This window comes from Bactrocera neohumeralis, chromosome 4 (genome assembly GCF_024586455.1).
Source record: "Bactrocera neohumeralis isolate Rockhampton chromosome 4, APGP_CSIRO_Bneo_wtdbg2-racon-allhic-juicebox.fasta_v2, whole genome shotgun sequence".
Taxonomy (NCBI): Eukaryota; Metazoa; Arthropoda; class Insecta; order Diptera; family Tephritidae; genus Bactrocera; species Bactrocera neohumeralis.
The window spans coordinates 5,009,363-5,028,194 of NC_065921.1; the positions used below are offsets into that span (position 1 = coordinate 5,009,363).

Here is an 18,832-nt window from a genome sequence, read left to right on the forward strand (position 1 = left end):
GAGATGCTTGACTACGTAGCTGACGACCCTACATTCATGAAATGCATCATTACAGAATATGAGACGTGGGTTTATGGATATGACGTCGAAATTGTCCAACGATCTAGCAATTAGTGTTCTGGCAATGAGCTGAAATTGAAAAAATCACGTTAAGGCCGGTCAAAAATCAATCTGTGGTTCACCATGATGTCGTTCCATTGGACCAAATGGTCAAATAACGAATACTACTTGGCCGTTTTGAAGCATGTATCCAGCTATTCAATAAGTTTGGTAGTTCGATATGAGAGGGCGTTGCTACTAGTCCAAACTATTTCTTCATATGAACGTATGAGAAATTCCATTTCAATCTGTCAAGTCATTTGGTGTCGCCGTGTCACAGTATTTTTTTCAATGAGTGTTAAAAATGTATAACGATTGTTCAACTACAATGAGAAGAGTAGAAAGATGGATTGCTGAATTTAAACGTGGTCGTACAAGCCTTGAAGACGATCCACGTGAAAGACGTCCAAAAACCGCATCAACTCTAGAAATTATAGCCAAAATACAGGATTTGGAAGACCGTCGATTGACTTAGAGAGATTTAGTAGAGGCTCTACACATCTCATTAGGTAGTAAGAGTCATATTTTAAGTGAAATTTTGGGTTTTAGAAAGCTGTGTGCACAGTGGGTGCCGCATTTGCTAACAATGGAACAAAAATACATTCGAAAGCGACTTTCTAGCAAAATTTGGAGCGTTTAAATTTGATAAAGTGAATTTTGTGCGTCGTTTCATCACTATGGATGAGATTTGGTTCTATCACCATGATCCTGAATCAAAACAAGAGGCTAAAGAGTGGTGTGAACTTGATTGTTCGGCTTCGAAACGAGTTCGTGTCCGCAAATCGGACACGAAGGTAATGACATCAGTTTTTTGGGATGCGAGAGAAATTTTGTTTTTGGATTACTTGCAAACTGGTAAACAATTAATTCTGAATATTATTGCAACCTTTTGGAGCAGTTGAAGGAAAAAATTCGTGAAAAACACCCGGTTTCCAGAAAAAAAATTAATTTTCATCAGGACAATGCACCATGTTACAAGAGCGTTTTGACAATGGCTAAAATCCATGAATTAAAGTCGAATTGTTGAAGCATCCACCGTATTCACCAGATTTGGCCGCCAGCGACTTCCATTTGTTTCCAGAACTCAAGAAATTTATGCGTGGTAAGCGTTTTTCATCAAATGATGATGTTATAACGGCTGTTGAAGCGTATTTTGCAGACCTTCACGGATTCTCACTTCAGAGATGGGATCCACAGATTAGAGGATCGTTGGAGCAAGCGTATTAATGTTCAGAGATTGTTTTGAATAATAAAGTGTATTTTGAATCATAAAATTGTGTTTTTCTTATCAAACGACAAAACTTATTGAACAACCTTGTAATCGGCCTACTGTGCGTACTGTTCACAACACAATCACCCATCTTGAGACCCTGCATTCATTACTGGATAATATTCGCCCGAACACACGAAGACTGTGGATAGTCGATTCGCCGCCGTTCTCAGCAACTCGGACTGACGTATGGAAAAGACGTGATCTTAAATTGAAATCATATCACATACAGCTTGTGCAAGAACTGAAGCCGCTAGACCTTCCCAAGTGAAATCGTGTTATTCTATCGCCTCTTGAAAAGTTCCAAGAAGATCGAGCGTTTTCAAGTCAATGGGTTTATAAAAAAGCAAAATTACTATATTTGGGTCGAAGAGCAACCTGAAGAGATTCCAGAGCTGCCATTTAATCTCGAAAAAACAACGGTTAAGAGTGGTTTGTGGGCCGGTCATCGGCAAATAGCTCTCGTTCATATTTCAACAATCAGGCGTTCAATTGCAATCTTAAACAGATTGTTAAAGCTGCAAAAACTATCGATTTGAGCCGCCCAAAATTGCGTATTGGCTCCAGGTTCGAAAATATAGTTTGCAGTTGCAAAAGCTGAAGGAAAAACTGGCGTAATTATTTAGGGTCCTTTGTCTAAGAGACCTGCTTTTTTATATACAATATATTTAAAGATAAAAGTAGCCTATAGTATTTTCATCATTGCAAAATTTGTAAATAGATAAACTGTTTCTCTGATATCTTGATATTAGTTGTCATCAAGATGCCTACATTCACATTATTTGTGGCTCTCGACTCCGCTTTGTCAGATATTTTACAAATATTCATAGTATAAGAACTCTATTCATGAAAATGGCATCAGAATATACAGCACAAAAATTCAACATGTCAAGGATTCAGAAATTAAACCATTTTTGCCTCATTTAATACGATTAGAATGTTACTATTGCTGCCATTGGCTGGCAAATAGTCAATTTTAAACTTTCAATAAAACTCAGTGCATTTTAGAAAAACTTTAATAAGAAAAAAACCTAACGAGCACTTAATGCGCTTGTGGAAGCTGTTGTGTTGCAGTAAAAAATGCATTTGCTGGCGACGAACGGGCGAGTCCAAATTGTCGCTAATGGCACTAAGTACGCATATCCATGACTAATCAGCAGCCACAGAATTTATTAGAACATTTTCCAAAATCAGTAGAAGCTTAGCGTTTATAAAACAAAACTACTTCATGCTATTACGCAACAAAAAATTTAAACACATATAAGTAATATCATCCGTGTAATCTAGAATACGTCTAACTAACGCACTAATTTCCAATTACAGCACATTAAATGAGTTCGTGGAACGCGTAAAAAATTTGTTAACTGCAATATTAGAGTGAAGCGAGATTGCGCGTTGGATTCTGGAGACACTTGCCCCGAGACAAAACGCCAAGCAGTGACCGCACCCAAGCAACAGCGAGCAGCAACTCCAAGGCCTGCAAATTAACCGATAAACCAACGACTTTCCAGTCGCACATTAGACGCTCCAACACCGCGCCATACGCAGCGCGTCGCACTTTTTCATAGCTCAACTGTGGATGCGTGCGTGTAAATAAATCTCAGCGGCGACGCCATTCCGTAATAAACGTTAAGAAGTTTACAAAACACGAAGAAAAAGATTGGGAAATAAAAAACCAAAATAGTGAAAAAAGAAGAAGAAAATAGTTCAGCTGTAATTTTATTGCGCGCGTGATTAAAGCGTAGCGATAAGCGGCCATTAAAAGTGTAACCACTGGCCCGAAATAGAAGTAGCCGGCGAGCGCTGTTGCTGCTTGTGTTGGTGGTGAGCGCGTGAGTGATTATACAAACGCTGGACACGCTGCTGTCAATCAGCTGCAGCGACGCATTGACGCAAGCCGCCGTGCGAAGACGAGGACGTGGTGGTTGTGCTGGCGCCGCAGCTGCTGGTGCTGGTAGTGTGGGCGGCAGTGGAGGCCGAAACATTAGTCGCTGGACTGAGATACCGCTGGGCATAAATACGCGAAATATGCCACATACAGGTAAATGAGTGTTATTTTTTGCATAAAATTGATATGTGTAATATTATTGCATTCCAAAACTCCCTTCATAAGGTTGGAAGAAAGGAGTTTTTTCATTAAACTAGAAACTGTAATATTCAGTAAGAAAGTAGTCCGTATAAAAAGTGCCTTTCAAAAATATTCCATACAAGAACATGATTTTGATCAGTCAGCTTATATTGTAGCTATAGACGGCAGTAGTCCAATCTGGGCAATTTCTTCGAGGATTCAAATATTGCTTCCGAAAATGTTCCGTGCCAAATTTTGTTAAAGTATCAATTCAAACAAAAACTTTGTTCGTTCAACGACCAGATTTGAATATTTCATGGTTATATGACAGCCAGTATGACAGCTTTAGTGGTCCGATATAGGCAGTTACGACAAATGAGTGACTTCTTGGTGAAAAAAGAACGTGTGAAAAGTTTCAGGTTGATATCTCAAAAACTGAGGGACTAGTTCGTGTATGTACAGACGGACACATGGGCATTACTTAATCCACTTGTTACGCTGACTATTTATATATATACTTTAGAGGGTATCCTACGCTTCTTCTTCCTTGTTAGAGTATTATGATAACCTTAATATTATTTACGCTCTTATTAGCTATTCATTTCCGAAACGTCAAATCCAATTAGCTAAAGCAGCGACCTCAGCAATTCAATTAAATTTCAAAGAAATTCATTTAAATTTCAATTAAAAGAAATAAAATAATCCCGAAATTTTGTAAACATAATTCACCATGCAAAATCGCATTATCACAAACAAGTGATTGGCCATACTAGTCGATGTCGATACAACAAGTTTGTGTCTTAACTCTTTCATTTGCCACGCATCGTTGTCGGATATGAAGTAGACAAGGCGATAATTGCCGCCAGCAACTCATTGACTTTGTTGCTTCATTAATCTATTTAGTACGAGAAGCTATATACACACATATATGGCATTACAATAACACAAACAAACAAGCATGAAATACAAAACGTGTTGTATTTATGCCATCAATTGTTGTTGTTGAGCTGCTATTGCTGATCTGTGATTTAAATTTGTGAGGCGAACAAAATTAGTATTGAAATTTGAAACTTGCGCCGTTTTCTGGTTGATTTAATGATAATTAAAATCGACTAAATTAAAAATTAAGCATGCAAACTCTTTCTCTTTTTCCTTTGATTGTTTTATTTTTTATTTATTTAACTTTTGTACTGTGTACACATGTGGGGAGCTGCTTTGTCCAACTTTCATCGGCGTGTTGCACTGCCTGAGGCCACCCTCGAAGTTGAGCTATTCAAGTAACTTACACGCTTCTAATTAGTTTGTTATCACTTTCGTGAAGTTGTGAGTTACTGGAACTCAAAGTAATGACTAGTGTTGGTGCCTCAATTGATTGATCGATTGTGTGTGAGTGTCGTAGGAAGCACAAGTTTCGGTGTAAAAGATATAAAGACCGCTATTATATGTTTCTGATACATCGCATATCAGATTTCAAGCTAGCCTTCTTATTTTGTGGTTTATCTTTTATTTTTATACCCTGAACAGATATTTGTACTACGCAGACAGAAGCCTTGGATGGCCTAAAAAATTTGTGTATGTAAATACGAGTGACGTGCTGAGTCAATTTACCTATGTCTGTCAGTCCGTATGTCGGTATATAAGAGGAAAGAGATGCTGATTTGTGGAAATCACCGATATCGGATTGATATTGTAAGTCGCTGCCATACAAACTGACCCCTCAAAACCACGTCCTGTAGAGAAAAAATTTTTATTTGCCCAAGGAGACGTTATAACCTCCGAGGAATTTTTTTAGTTCGGACCACTACAGCATATAGCTCCCATACATACTGGTCAACCAAAATCAAGATAAATTTTTCTTACAGTCTTTTGTGCCATAACACATGGGAGAGGGTTGTCAGATGTGTAGGCTTAGCTGGGCATGCAAAGAGGTGGTTGGAGTCATGCAAGGACTCGTTGCATACTGGACATATTTTTGATATGTCGGGGTCGTTTTTGGATAAGTCACAGTTTAACCAGCTGTAGAATCCAGAACGAAGCCGCGCAAGGGTAACTCTTAATTTTCGAGGCAACTGGAGCTCATCGCCATTCACTGAGAATCAGTGAAGGTGTTTATGGTTCCACTGTGAATGCCGATCAGTGCATGTCTGAAGTAAATAGCGTCCGAAGAAAGAAGATCTCTTGCTGTTCCTAGAACGCGGTTCCGCTTCAAGCAAATGACTGCAGTGATGATTTCTATGAAAACACCCCAGTAGAACCTGCTTGGAGAGGAGTTCATTATGTCCTTAACTGAGAGCATACGGGCCTACCTACGCTGACGTTCGATAGGAGACATCAAGAGGTATCTTGTTATAGTCCGGAATGCAGTGTTCTGACATGTCTGAAGCTTTCTCATCTGCGTTCCTACATCCAGGCGTCCACATTGGTGCGACGTAGTTAAGAACCGGCCGATTACCTTGTAGTTATGTTGCCAAAAACGTTTCTTTGTCTTTTTCCCATGTGCTGGCGCCTTGAGGATTTTGTTGCGGCTCTGTACTTTGGCAATAATTGCTTTCCTGTGAGAAGTGAAGGAGCTCAGGCTGTCAAGTCTAGCACCTAAAATCTTAAGGTTAATGACAGTCGCGATGGGCTGCAATATTTAAGCCAAGTCTATACTCCTTCGCCTTTGCCTTTTGTCGAATGCATAGATTTTAGATTATGGTTTAAAAAACAGTCAGAAATTATTGAAAATTGTCACTTAAAATACTCACCTCGATCAACCAAACTCACCTCCATCGTTTACTTGCAAGCTTTTAAACCAGTTGCACCCACATCGGAGCCACCGGTAAAGTGTTAATATAATATCGTTTCCTTTACGTTAGCGGAATTCTGACACACGATTTTTTTTGTTGTCCAAAGATCAAAGCGGAGACGCAAAATGCAAAAGCGCAGTGGAGATCCTCCTTCAAATTTGCTTTCACGGTTATTAGTTTTATTGATGCGAAGCGCATTCTTCGTGTCATTACTGTGCGTTGTTACTGAAGTGTTGTTGTTTTAACTGACTTTATGAGGATTGTAACTGTTTTTGTGTTTTTGTTATTAACGTGGTTGTTGGCGCGAGCAGCATTTAGTAGTTACTGCATGACGGCCGTCGTGAGTGAGGAACGATCAAGCAGCGTTTATAGATTGCTCGGCGAGTGTAATAAAATGCACAAAAACAAAAAAAAACACAACAAAAATGTTATTATGCGTTGAAGGCAACTCTGCGTACATATATATAAGTATATACTTATATATTTATACAAACTTATATGTATTCAAAAGTCCAGCGCACAATTTTTCTTCGCCCCGCAAGTTGTACATATAATAAAAGTGGCGCGAACTGCGCTGCAGCAGCATAACTGAGAAGAACAACAATAACAAAAAAGTTACGCAGCATTTGTGCTGATATATTGCTGTCGGTTGTTGCTTTTTGTTTTACGATCACCAGAACAAGTCGCCTTCCATTTAGCGGGGCTCTCGGTGTAGAGGGAAGCCTTAAAAAATAGCTCGAGCGAAAAATTTTTACGATACAACAAACTGCTGCTCTAAAAACATAACGCATATTTTGGTGAAAACAGCGGAGTTAAAGGCTAAGTATGTAGGCATAAAAAATTAAAATTGAAAAGAGCAAAAACTACCGTAAAAGCTGAAATAGCGACAGGAAGCATTTAAGTTACTTCACACCAAGCAGACACTCCCCAACTTAACTGCGCTCAGCGCGGCGGAGACTAATTCACTTTGCTGCCTTTTGCGCATTCACCTCGGCGGTGTTACATATGCTCATACATAAATTGCTTTACACCGGAATGCGCTACTCATCGGGGGGTGGCACGGTTTTCGCAACGCTTCTGTATCTACTGGTGGTGAAGTTGAATGCTTTTGCGTTGCGCTCGTTGCAGGGAAGTTGTAAAATTAAGCGAATGCGCCTACGGGGTCAGTTTGGGTCACTCATCGTAAAAATGTATTGAAAACTGCCGAACACAACGCTCAGTGATTAGTTTTGTCTTGGAGTGCACAAGTCGATTACCTATAAAAAAAAAAAAAAAAAAAACAAAAAAGAACAGTGTGATTTAAATTTTTTCATTCAAAAAGCTCTTTGCTTACTACTTTTGGATTACAAATTCTTACATAACGCTAGTCGATAATCCATTAATTACCATCAAAAACCATAAAACTATCATAGTGACTAAAATTTTGAAAATTGATGAATATTAAATCTCTACGGAGCAAAATATTGAAAAACGTTAACTTCGACTGCACCGTAACTATAACACCCATTAAAAGTACATTTCTTGTACCATAAAAGGGTATAAAAAGCTCTTATATTTGATGTTGATTGGTCAGTTTGGAAGGAAGCTATATGATATAGTGATCCGATCTGAATAATTTGTTCAGACTTTACAGCTTCGCTTTAGGCAATTATCTATTTGTGAAGATTTTTCGGCAAATAAGAAATTTTCCATATAAAACATGAATTTGTTTTGCTAGTTTATATGGCAGGTAAATGTTCCAGTAGCCCCATAGTGGTGCTTTCGTTATAAAAGGACGTGTGCAACATCTCATTCTCGATATCTCAAAAACTGAAGCACTAGTTCGCGTATAAACAGACAGACGGACATGGTTAAATCGACTCAGCTCGTCGCGCTTATGATTTATGTATATGTAAATACAATCTATATTACTACGACCAAAAAATAGTAGCACTTTGTTCCTAACTTTAAATTTCTTAAATTATTCTTAAAAATCTATGTCGTCTCCCTCAAAGTAATCCACATTGGCCCTTATACACTTGGGCCAACCCCGTTTTCAATTCCCCAAACACTTTTCCAAGTTAATTTCAAGGAATGGCCTTCAATGCGCGTAGAGATTTACGTTAAATGTCTTCAACTAACTCAAAGCAGTTTCCTCGGAGCGGTCCTTTGAGTTTGCTGAATAGCGAGAAGTCACACCGTAGCTAACTCAGTCGAATACGGTGGTTGCGGCACGATATTCGTTCAAAATTTTGCAAAAAAATCACGAAGAATCGATGCAGTATGCGACGGTGCATTATCATGGTGCAAAACCAAGAGTTGTCGCCCATAATTCCGACTGCTTTTTATGAATACCTTCGTGAATCAAAGAAAACTGTCAACATAACCTTCGGTTTTGACTTGCTTTTACGTTCTTTTTTTGCTTTTACACACCTTTTTAACGATATTCGGCTAACTGATCGTCTGTTTCTAGGTCCTAAGCACATAACCAAGACTGACGTTGCTTCTAAAAAAATTAAAATCTGCTTTCACTTTTCTTAGGCTCAAATGATCTTTCAAAATAGTTTTTACTGATTCTTTCGATATTCCAACGATGCCAATTCCTTTATTTTATTGATGTGTTGATCATCAGTTGATGTTGATGGCTTTCCTGGACTTGGTTCATCGTGGTGGTTAACGCGTTCTCGACTCTCTTTGAATAATTTGTACTAATCATAAGCACTTGCTCGAGGGACAAACGAGGTTCACTTCTGAACGTTTCGTTACCAAAAATTTGATTCCGCACATTGTTGAATAATTTCACTCATCGTGAAAATCACTGAATGCACTTTATGTACTTCAGAACGACAAGCGTATACTAAACACTAATGATTATTTTGATGTGCTATTTGACGCAGAATCTTCTCTTATTGGGAAAAATTGTAATAACATCCACGAGTTGAGTTTTGGTGTCTTAAGTCATTACATCACAACATTATGTCCATGGAATTTTCTCCTCAATTTTAAAATATCCAAACCAATTTTACAGTTTTTAACTCTTGCAACTAGCTTTAGAGTACAAGCCTCTTATAAATTCATTAAAAATATTTCCACCAGATATTATCTCCACTGCGGCAGCCAAGAAGTGTTGATAACAAGCTGATAAGCTCAGCATGACTTATGACACGAGACATGAATCTTCACCAATTAAGCGCAATTAACGCTCCATCTCAACTCTTTTAGTCACAAAGTACGCTGCGAACCCACCTGTGTTGCCTCTAAAATCGCTGCCGCTGAAGCAGCCACCAACCACTTCGGCCTCCACGGTTGACATGTCAGATCGTTATCGCGACACATTTGAAACTATTAACATAATAAAAATTTGTTTAAAAAGCGGACTTTAGTAATAAGATAAAAACGATTAGCACCCGAGCCATAACGGCGGGCAGCACCTGCTCTAACAAATATAGCATCGATACAATAACAAAACAAAAAACTCCTGCAACAAAGAGCTGTGTTGAAATGGCGACAACATCACTAATGATTTTATCAGTTTGGAAATCAGTCGCTATCATTTTAAAAATTAGTTTGCGTTTAGACAACTCTATTCTTTGCTCGGCTGCGGACTTTCAGTGTTTTCGGCGATTTGTTGTCGAAAAATTTGTGTAATTTATTCACTCCTTCTTTTGTATGTTAGAAGTACATGTTGTATACTACTATATGGTATGTTTGTCGATTGTCTGGAGTGCCTGCTGCTTATCGCGCACAATCTCTTTCTAAATCTGCCATGAAAAAATTGGCTTATCGCTGACGTGCACTCGCTACCACAGCGCCGCTAATTTTTGAAAAATTACCCATAATCAATTACCGCTTTCAGCACCGTCACAATGTGCTTGTACGAAAAACAACAACATAATAAAAAAAATATATATAGTACACATGTATATGCAAATCAGGCATTTAACATTTTCAATGTTTTCATAATAATTCATGTTTTATCGGAAGACCATACTGATCATACCATGCGGCCATACTAGTTTAGGTGTTAATATCGAGGAGTTTGAAAAGTCGTGGAAAATTTTTATTGTTTTCTAATAACAGAAAATAAGGTTGATAATATAAAACCGTGGAATGATTCTTTCTGAAGAGACAAAGTTTGAAATATTACAATAAAGAGGCTTATAAAACGTTTGGATGGGAAACTTTTGATTTCAGAAATAATAAGAGTCGTAGGAAACTAGAAAATATATGGTATGATAAAAGAAATTTAAAATATCATTCTAAGGTGTCCAATGTCTATTGCTTCTAACTCCAAACCAACATAGCCTAATATAGAATAATAGAGTCAAGTAGCAATCAACAGATTGAGCAACTTATTATGTTATTATATTTTGAAATAAATTTAAAACATATTTAAAATAAATTGATTTTAATATAAGAATTCTTTTATATTACTTACGATTTTCTAAATTATTTTCTTTCCTATTTATATTGATTTCTCTACAGGACAAGCTGGCGTTAATCAACTGGGCGGCGTTTTCGTCAATGGCCGACCACTGCCCGATTGTGTGCGCCGTCGCATTGTCGAGTTGGCCCTGTGTGGCGTACGACCGTGCGACATATCACGGCAATTGCTGGTCTCACATGGTGAGTCATGTATAATATTTATTATTATATTCAGAATTTAAAAAAAAAATCGCTTTCTTTATATAAATATGATTTGAGGTACATTTTTTTGAGATGAATGCTATAAGAATAAAAGAAATTGAGTGTGTTCACGGAAACTTGATTCAAAATTGAAGTCATCGAAAATATATCCATGTGAGGGGGTTTAATTTAGAAGATACTAAAACCTGAGTTAGTGCTATGCGAAGATTAGTTACTGGATAAATTTGTGTTATTTCCGTAGAAGCCAGGGTAAGTAAGGCTATAAGCTGAGTTTTTTTCGCAGGCAGTATTCAAAGATAATATATTACTGTGGGCACAAAATAGTAAGACTTTTTAATTTAAGTTTCACGCGAACATCTGTACATCAAAATATTTTTTTTCTAGATTAGTATGACTGTCAGTGTCATGATGTCACACTGAAATGTATATTCATGTTTAGTCTTAAGTAAGTTATTGAACAAAGAAGTTCTATTAAATTTTGTGTGCGGAATCAAATTTCTGGTGTCGAAATGTTCAGAATGTTGGCTAATAACTCGGTGATAATTGTTTGTTGCCAGCGAGTTTTTGCGATTGGTAAAAATTAATCAAAGCGGGTCGAGAAAGCGTTGATGGCAAACCATGTCCAGAACAGCCATCAACGTCAACAGATAATAAACACGTCAATAATATAAAGAAATTATAGCTTGAGAATCAACGATTAATAGTGAGAAACCTTACTGGCATCTTTGAAATATCGGAAAGATCAGTGAAAACAATTTTGAAAGATCATTTGGGCCTAAGAGAAGTGAAAGCACGATTGGTTTTAAAATCACTCAATTTTTTCAAAAAACACCGACGTTAAAGGCTGTGAAACAATGCTTTCCGACTGCCAGGATGTCACGAAACATGATATTACTGACTATGCTTATGACCGAAAACAGACGATCAGTCGGCCGAATGTCGCAAAAGTCAGCCGAAGCCGAAAAACCCACGTCAAAGCAGAACAAAAATCAATGTAATGTTGACAGTTTTCTTCGACTATTGAGGAATGGTACACCGGCCAACATGTCAACAAGAAATACTATTTGAGTGTTATGCGTCGATTGCGCTAAGCTATTCGTATAAAGAGGCCGGAATTATGGGCCGAAAACTCTTGGTTTTTGTAGTATACAGCATAGATTCTTCATAAGTTTTTCCCCAAATTTTTAACCAATATCGTACCGCAACCCCTATATTTGCATGATTTAGCTCCGTTGTGACTTTTGGCTATTGAGTAAACTCAAGTGACTGCTCCAGAGAAACCGTTTTGAGTGAATTGAAGACATTAGATGTGAATCGCTGCGCACATTGAAGGTAATTCCCGAATTAATAACTGTTTCGAGGATTGGAAAGAATGTTGGCACAAGCGTTTTGGGGGGAACTACTTTTACTTTGAGGGGGACGACATAGATTTTGAAAAATAAATTAAGAATTTGAAATTATGAGCAAAGTCATACTATTTTTTGCTCCTAGTAATACAAGTACTGACATATTATTTTGAATGACATCAAGATAGAAGAGAAGATCTTAGAACCCGTTGTTTAATGTATTGAAATTAACTGTATGTATGTAACGCAAAAAAAAATATATAACTATACATTTTTCTTTTCTTTCTATTAGGTTGCGTTTCGAAAATTTTGACGCGGTTCTATGAAACTGGTTCCATACGACCGGGCTCGATTGGTGGCAGCAAAACCAAGGTAAGCCACAACTCAATGAAAATGTTGATAAAAGCCGATTTTCGGTTAGTACCGTTATCAAGTGGAAAGCAAAGAGCACAATTCGACTGCTGACATATTTATACCGACGCACACATACAAACGCACACCTATTTGAAGACAACACGGCAAATGCACAGCCATCTATTTACGTATTTACAACCTGTACTTTCCTCAGCCGCGTACAAATATTGATTCGAAATTTTAATGGCCGCCTGTCGAAAGTTGATGAATGTTATTGGCTGCGACTGCGACACAGACAACGCTTACAAATCACTCCGCGGCCAAATTAATGCGCAAAGTAGTTTATATTTATTTACATTTGTACGTTCTGACATGACATGCTAACATGCTAACACATAATAGAATATAAAACATTTAGTCGCCGCCATAAAGCGCGGAGATCCTACGCGCTGCGCCCTCAAGTGCCAACTGCTCGCGTCACAGCCACAATAATACGCGCACATACGCACGAACATCCCGACCAGCGCGACCTCGACCACCACCCGTCAGGCAGGGCATTTGCACCGTTGTGTTGTTGTTGTTGTTTTATGTACTCAATAACTGTTACAAATCAATCTCGTTTATTAAACGCGATAACGCGCCGCAATTAGCAGGCGAATCCTGTTCAACAGCTGCACTTGAGCGTTTCGGTTCACACGCCCGCTTCAAGTGCGCTTACTCGGCGCAAACAACAATAAGCAAACAGCACACACACTGCCGTCGAAGTGTGTAAATTATGACAAGCGTAATCTCCACGAAACGCACTATTTACGATCGTGTCAGTCGCACTTAGCTATTAGCTATTTGCTACTGTTTTGCTACCTGTAATCTGACAACGCCGTGATAAGCTAATAATTATATGTACTTGGCAACGCCAAAGTCCACCGTGAGCCACCGCAATGAGAACGGGCGCAACCGCCCCCGACTTGTACTGACGACAATGTTTCCTAATGTCGCTGCTCATGAATTTGTCCAACATCGGTTGTTGCCTAACTGTGCAGCGCTTTATTGGCAGATTATGTAGTGTGATGAGGTAATTCACGGATTTTTCGTATTTTTTTTTCATACTTACATGTGTGCGGACAAATATCCATATCAAAGGCGCACATAAATTATCAGAGATAATTTGTGGTTATTTTATGGTTAGGAGTATATACATACCTCCACATGCTTAGATTTGCAAAAATATATGGCCAAAGAACCTGAAACGCATAGGTGGCTTTTGGTACTACACAACGTGATTTGCTTTTCATTCACCACTAGTTAAACAATGGCAAATCGAACAAACTAAAAGGTGTTTTTTAGATATTCGGTTTTCAAGAAGAACTAAAACGCATTTATTCTAATGCTATGAACAAGAATTTTCCTTTATTATAAAGTTAAGAGTTTGCCATTATGTTTTAAAAATGATTTGGACAAGTGACCGCGGGACTGGTTGGAATAAATCGTAGCCCAGAAGCCCAATCTTTAACCAGTTTTTGCAGCAAATTATTATTTTCTAAGACTCCAATACGTCTTCTTATAATCACATAAAAATACTCCAGAGGTGTTAAATTGCTCGATTTTGGAGGCCACGCCACAGACCCACGATGGCAGATAATGTGCTCACCAAAAGTTTCCTTCAATAAATTGATTGTTTTGTTGGCTATATAACATGTAGCGCCGTCTTATGGGAACCAAAAGTCGTCGACATCAACATTCGCCAATTCAGGCACCAAAAAGGCACTAGTCATAGCTCTAGCGCGTTCTTAACTGACCGTAACATTATGGTCGGCTTTATTTATGCGATTTTTATCAAAATTTGGACGTTTATTTATTAAAAATGTGTACAATAGTTTTGCTCCACGTATTACGCATCCGAAGCAACAACATTTTCCTTTCCTTCTGGCAATTTTTGGATTTTATCAGTCAATTTTTGATACAAAGCTCTAAAGTGAATAGTATGAGGGTGTTCTACAACGAACGGAACAATTGAGAGTCAATAGAGGCGAGGTCTGAGCTATAAGGTGAATGAGAAAAACCTTCGCAGCCGCTGTTTCGCAAATAGCTTTTAGCCGGCCTTGCAACATGAAGCAGAGTGTTGTCATGACTATTATCTCGTGTCTTTTTGGAAATTCCGGGCTTTGGAAATCGCTCGTTTAAATTTGGCGAGTTGTTGTCAGCAGCCTTCCCCAGCTGCAGCTTATAATGCAGCACGCGCTACTGCAAATACCTTGCTGCAATGGACATTCGGCATTGTCACTGATTTGGTTGATTTCAAGCAGCGTTTCTGACATGCAACACCGTCTCTTGACTTCAATTCATATGGCACCTAATCTCCTTGTATTTGAATGTATACTGCTGATTTTCAACGTCTTGTAATATAAGCGGCCACAACGCCCAAAAACTTTGCGAAGTCATCTTGGTTTTGGCCAAAATTTATACCAACGCTTCCAGTTCACCATTTTCACATTTTTTTCCCCGATCAGGTAGTTCATCGTCTTCCAAATCAAAATGGCCAATCATCTAAAGTACTTTTGGCACGTTCGCTCAGCTAGAGAATGAACTTTCACCAAATTATGATGACTTCCGGCTGAGGTTTCTTCATATTAAAATAATGAAGAAGAACTTCTCGCAAAAACAATTTTTTAGGTACAAAGTTTGATATATTTGAGAGATAAAATGTTGTTGTTTATGCTTCAATGACATATACTGAAGAAGAGGCACAAGGTCTTATCATAGAATTCTATTTTCTACCATATCTTGTTGCTGTTCATATGTAATTTTTTCACAAGGAACTAAATTGTAATGAAAGAAAAGTGGAAAAATGGCAAATCGGAAAGGCTAATGTTTCAAGCGTATCTAATTTCGATATATATGTTGTCATCCTTGATCCTGGAGTTAACTGCAATCCCTTAGCGAGGTTAGAATTGAATCAAGTATATCACATAATCAAATAAAAAATATAATGTTTTCTTAGTCCTACCGAGACCCTAAAACTACTTTGTCACTATCAGCCATTCTCAAACTAACCCACAATATATCCCTATTTTCCAAACAACATAACAATTGAAGCAATTTTCAACAGTTCCTTCTACAACTTCAATACTGTAACCTAAAATACCGTTCATACCAAGTGAGTATGTGAACAACACCTTCGGTAATACCATCAATCAAAGAACCCGAGCCACCCTAATTAATAGCGCAGCGAAAATAATTTCCAAAGTTCCACGATTAGCCCCGAAACTCTACTGGGATTCACGCAAAGCAATTACAATTCAATAAAGGAAATGCTTTAGTAAACTTTTATTGTACGAACATTAACGTATTTGTTTATAATATGGTTTATTAGAGGAATCGGCGGTGAAATCAGCGCCACAGTAGCGCACACATTATTTACTCGCTGACTTCTTATTTGCTCTCCACCCCCCCACGGCATGTCGACAACAATGGTCGGACAAAGTACGCGTTTAACACCTCAATTGAATGTTGATTGAAGCCTTGTACATTGTTATTGCATTATGTTAGGTCATAATAGAAGCAGGACCAGGTTAAACACGTGCACAGCAGCGACTATAAAAGGGCACTAGACTAGCGTGTTCGCGCGCTGATAAGCATCGCCAACGAAGCGGACAGCAACGACTGTAATTTCAGGGGAAGGAAATTATCGCGTTAGTGTGGAAGTGTGGGGGTAGTGGTGATAGCTAAACTTGTATAAGGGCGCTAGTAGACGTAGAGCTCCGTACTGACTGTCGCTTTATGAATTTTTAATGAATTGTCCTGTGACACGTAAGGGACAACCCAAGGCGCTTACTTCGGTGGGGAAGCACTGTTTGTGAACTCAGTTCTGAATAATGCAACCGCAAATAGATATATATATATACTATATATGTATATTTGGCGTATGCCGTAGAATGCACGCGTTTATACGAAAGCGCATTGATTTGCAAATATTTGCGCATTTCCGTTGCTATTCGTCATGAACTCGTTTGAGGCGTGGCCGCTTAGCACTTGACTATTGTTGCGCTGCCGTTGCGGAAATCCTGTACAGGCGGCCGACTTGAAAGGGCACTTGCTGCAGTTCGGTATGAGTTTTGACGCGAATTGCGTGTTGCACCTGAGCTTAGCTCGTTGCATGTGTTGCATACACAATTTAATTTCACGGTATTTAATTGAATATTTTTTGTTGCAAGCGCCGCTTTACACATATGTAACTCTGTGCAAGTTATAAATAATAACATCCTCTCTTGTTTCTTTGCAGCAAGTCGCCACGCCCACCGTGGTCAAGAAAATCATCCGCCTGAAGGAGGAGAATAGCGGCATGTTTGCTTGGGAAATCCGCGAGCAATTACAGCAGCAACGCATTTGTGATCCCTCCTCGGTGCCCTCGATCAGCTCCATCAATAGAATATTGCGAAATAGCGGTCTCTGGACCGATGAGATGACATCAAGCCAGCAAAATGCCGCTGCTGCTGCGGCGGCCACACAGCAAATGTCGTCTGTTGCCTATTCAACGCAAGCTCATCTCTATGCGAATAGCGCGGCCGCCGCCGCTGCCGCTGCTGCTGGCAGTAGTAATGCTCCCGGCTGCTCACCCACAGCCGACGGTGCTAGAGTACCCACGGCCACATTGGTACATCGCTCAGCTCTACCGCCTTTGGGCTCAGCCCACCATGCGCATGCTTCTTCCCACCTCGCTGCTATGACCGCTCATCCGCATGTCGGCCACACACCACATCCGCTCAGTTTGTCCGCACAGTTCCGCTATAGCTCTGCCGCAGCTGCAGCTGCCGCCGCTGCAGCGGTAGCCGCCAATGAGCATGCCAGCCGAAATGTCAACGCAACGCAGGAGGCACGCTTAATGGCAAACACCAGCGTTACTGGCACGATTGGCGATATGCCTATCAAACCAGCGCCCAAGCATCCAGGCGCCGCGCATATGGCTGCAATAAGCGCCGCTGGCAGTAGCAGTTCGACACTAGCACAACTCTCAGCTACAGTTACTTCGGCCGTATCGGGTCAACTCAGCGCACAGGATCTCACCTACACAGCATTACACAAACACTGGCTGTGGCATCCCTCGCTACTATACTACTCCACGCAACACGCGCAGGCCGCCAGTCAATTTTTACCCTACGCGCAAGCTCAGTGTCCAGCCTATTTCCATGCCGGCGGTAGTGGTAGCAGCAGCAGCGGTATTGGCAGCGCTCTAAGCATCGAGGGCACCATCGATTTGGTGGCACACAGCGCCAGCGATGCGGTTAGTGACTGTGATTCGGGTAAATCCTCGCCAGCGACCTCGTTAAACGCGGCACCCACTGCTAGCTCCCTAAGCGGTAGAGAGTCAGCGCAGGGTAGCGTCACCAATTGCCGCAAGCGCAATCCCTACTCCATTGAGGAATTGTTGAAGAAGCCGGAGAAGCGCATGCGCTTGCAAGGTGCCAGTCCGCGCAAGGAGGACGAATCAAGTGGCAGCAGCGTCAGTTCGAGCGCTAGCAGCCGCAGCAGTTGTTGTGATGACAGCTCAGATGAGACGCGCAGTCAACAGAACGAAGCACTGGCCGCTGACGACTGCAATGATAATGTAGAGGTTGTGAACTAACTTGACTAAATGAGATAAAGAGAGATAGAGAGGGAGGAGCGGAATAAGTGAGGCGTTAGAGTGTAATTTAAAGTATTTATTGAAATATTAATTGTAATTAAATCAAAGACAAACTGTAATATAATTAAATTAAATGTGTAAATGAACTCAATTGTGTATCGTAAAGATAGTATTGAAATGAAAGAGCGCTATATAGTTAAATTAGCTGTGTAGTTAAACGCTTATTTGTGCTTAACATTGTGAATGGATTCCCGAATAAACATAATTTAAACTTAAATAAATTTTGTTTGATTGAAAAATATTTTTTTTTTTTGATTTGACTTAAGTGGTCAGTAGGGTAATCTAGCCTGTTTTTTGACATTTTTTTTTTCATAGAAATTTTTATTCTACAAGCAAAATTTTAACACATATCATGAAGTATATCGTGGACTGCATAAACAAATTTTTTCGCAATTTTTTGATGACATCTGTCGGAGAAATGGCTGAGTGAAAGAGATGCGTCTTTTCACTGGCGGACACGATTTCTCATGTTTGGATCATCCCAATTTATTCTTAAAAAGTACGTGAATGGTTATCGTCTCTATTAGAATCTTGAAAAAATGTTGATAAATAAAAAAGTAATTAACGTTTTTTTTTTAATTTTTCCCCATGTTTTTTGTC

General features: G+C 39.3%; 1 protein-coding gene across 1 annotated transcript in view; it reads left to right on the forward strand.

Moving 5' to 3' along the window:
- LOC126757657 (paired box pox-neuro protein) overlaps positions 1-18,447 on the forward strand; it is a 31,270-nt gene extending 12,823 nt beyond the window's left edge. The window contains exons 2-5 of the mRNA XM_050471742.1: positions 2,693-3,410; positions 10,691-10,831; positions 12,491-12,570; positions 16,832-18,447. Of these exons, the coding sequence (XP_050327699.1) occupies positions 3,398-3,410; positions 10,691-10,831; positions 12,491-12,570; positions 16,832-18,172 (1,575 nt within the window). The 5' untranslated portion in view covers positions 2,693-3,397 and the 3' untranslated portion in view covers positions 18,173-18,447. The remainder of the gene's footprint in view (positions 1-2,692; positions 3,411-10,690; positions 10,832-12,490; positions 12,571-16,831) is intronic.
- Positions 18,448-18,832: the final 385 nt, after the last annotated feature.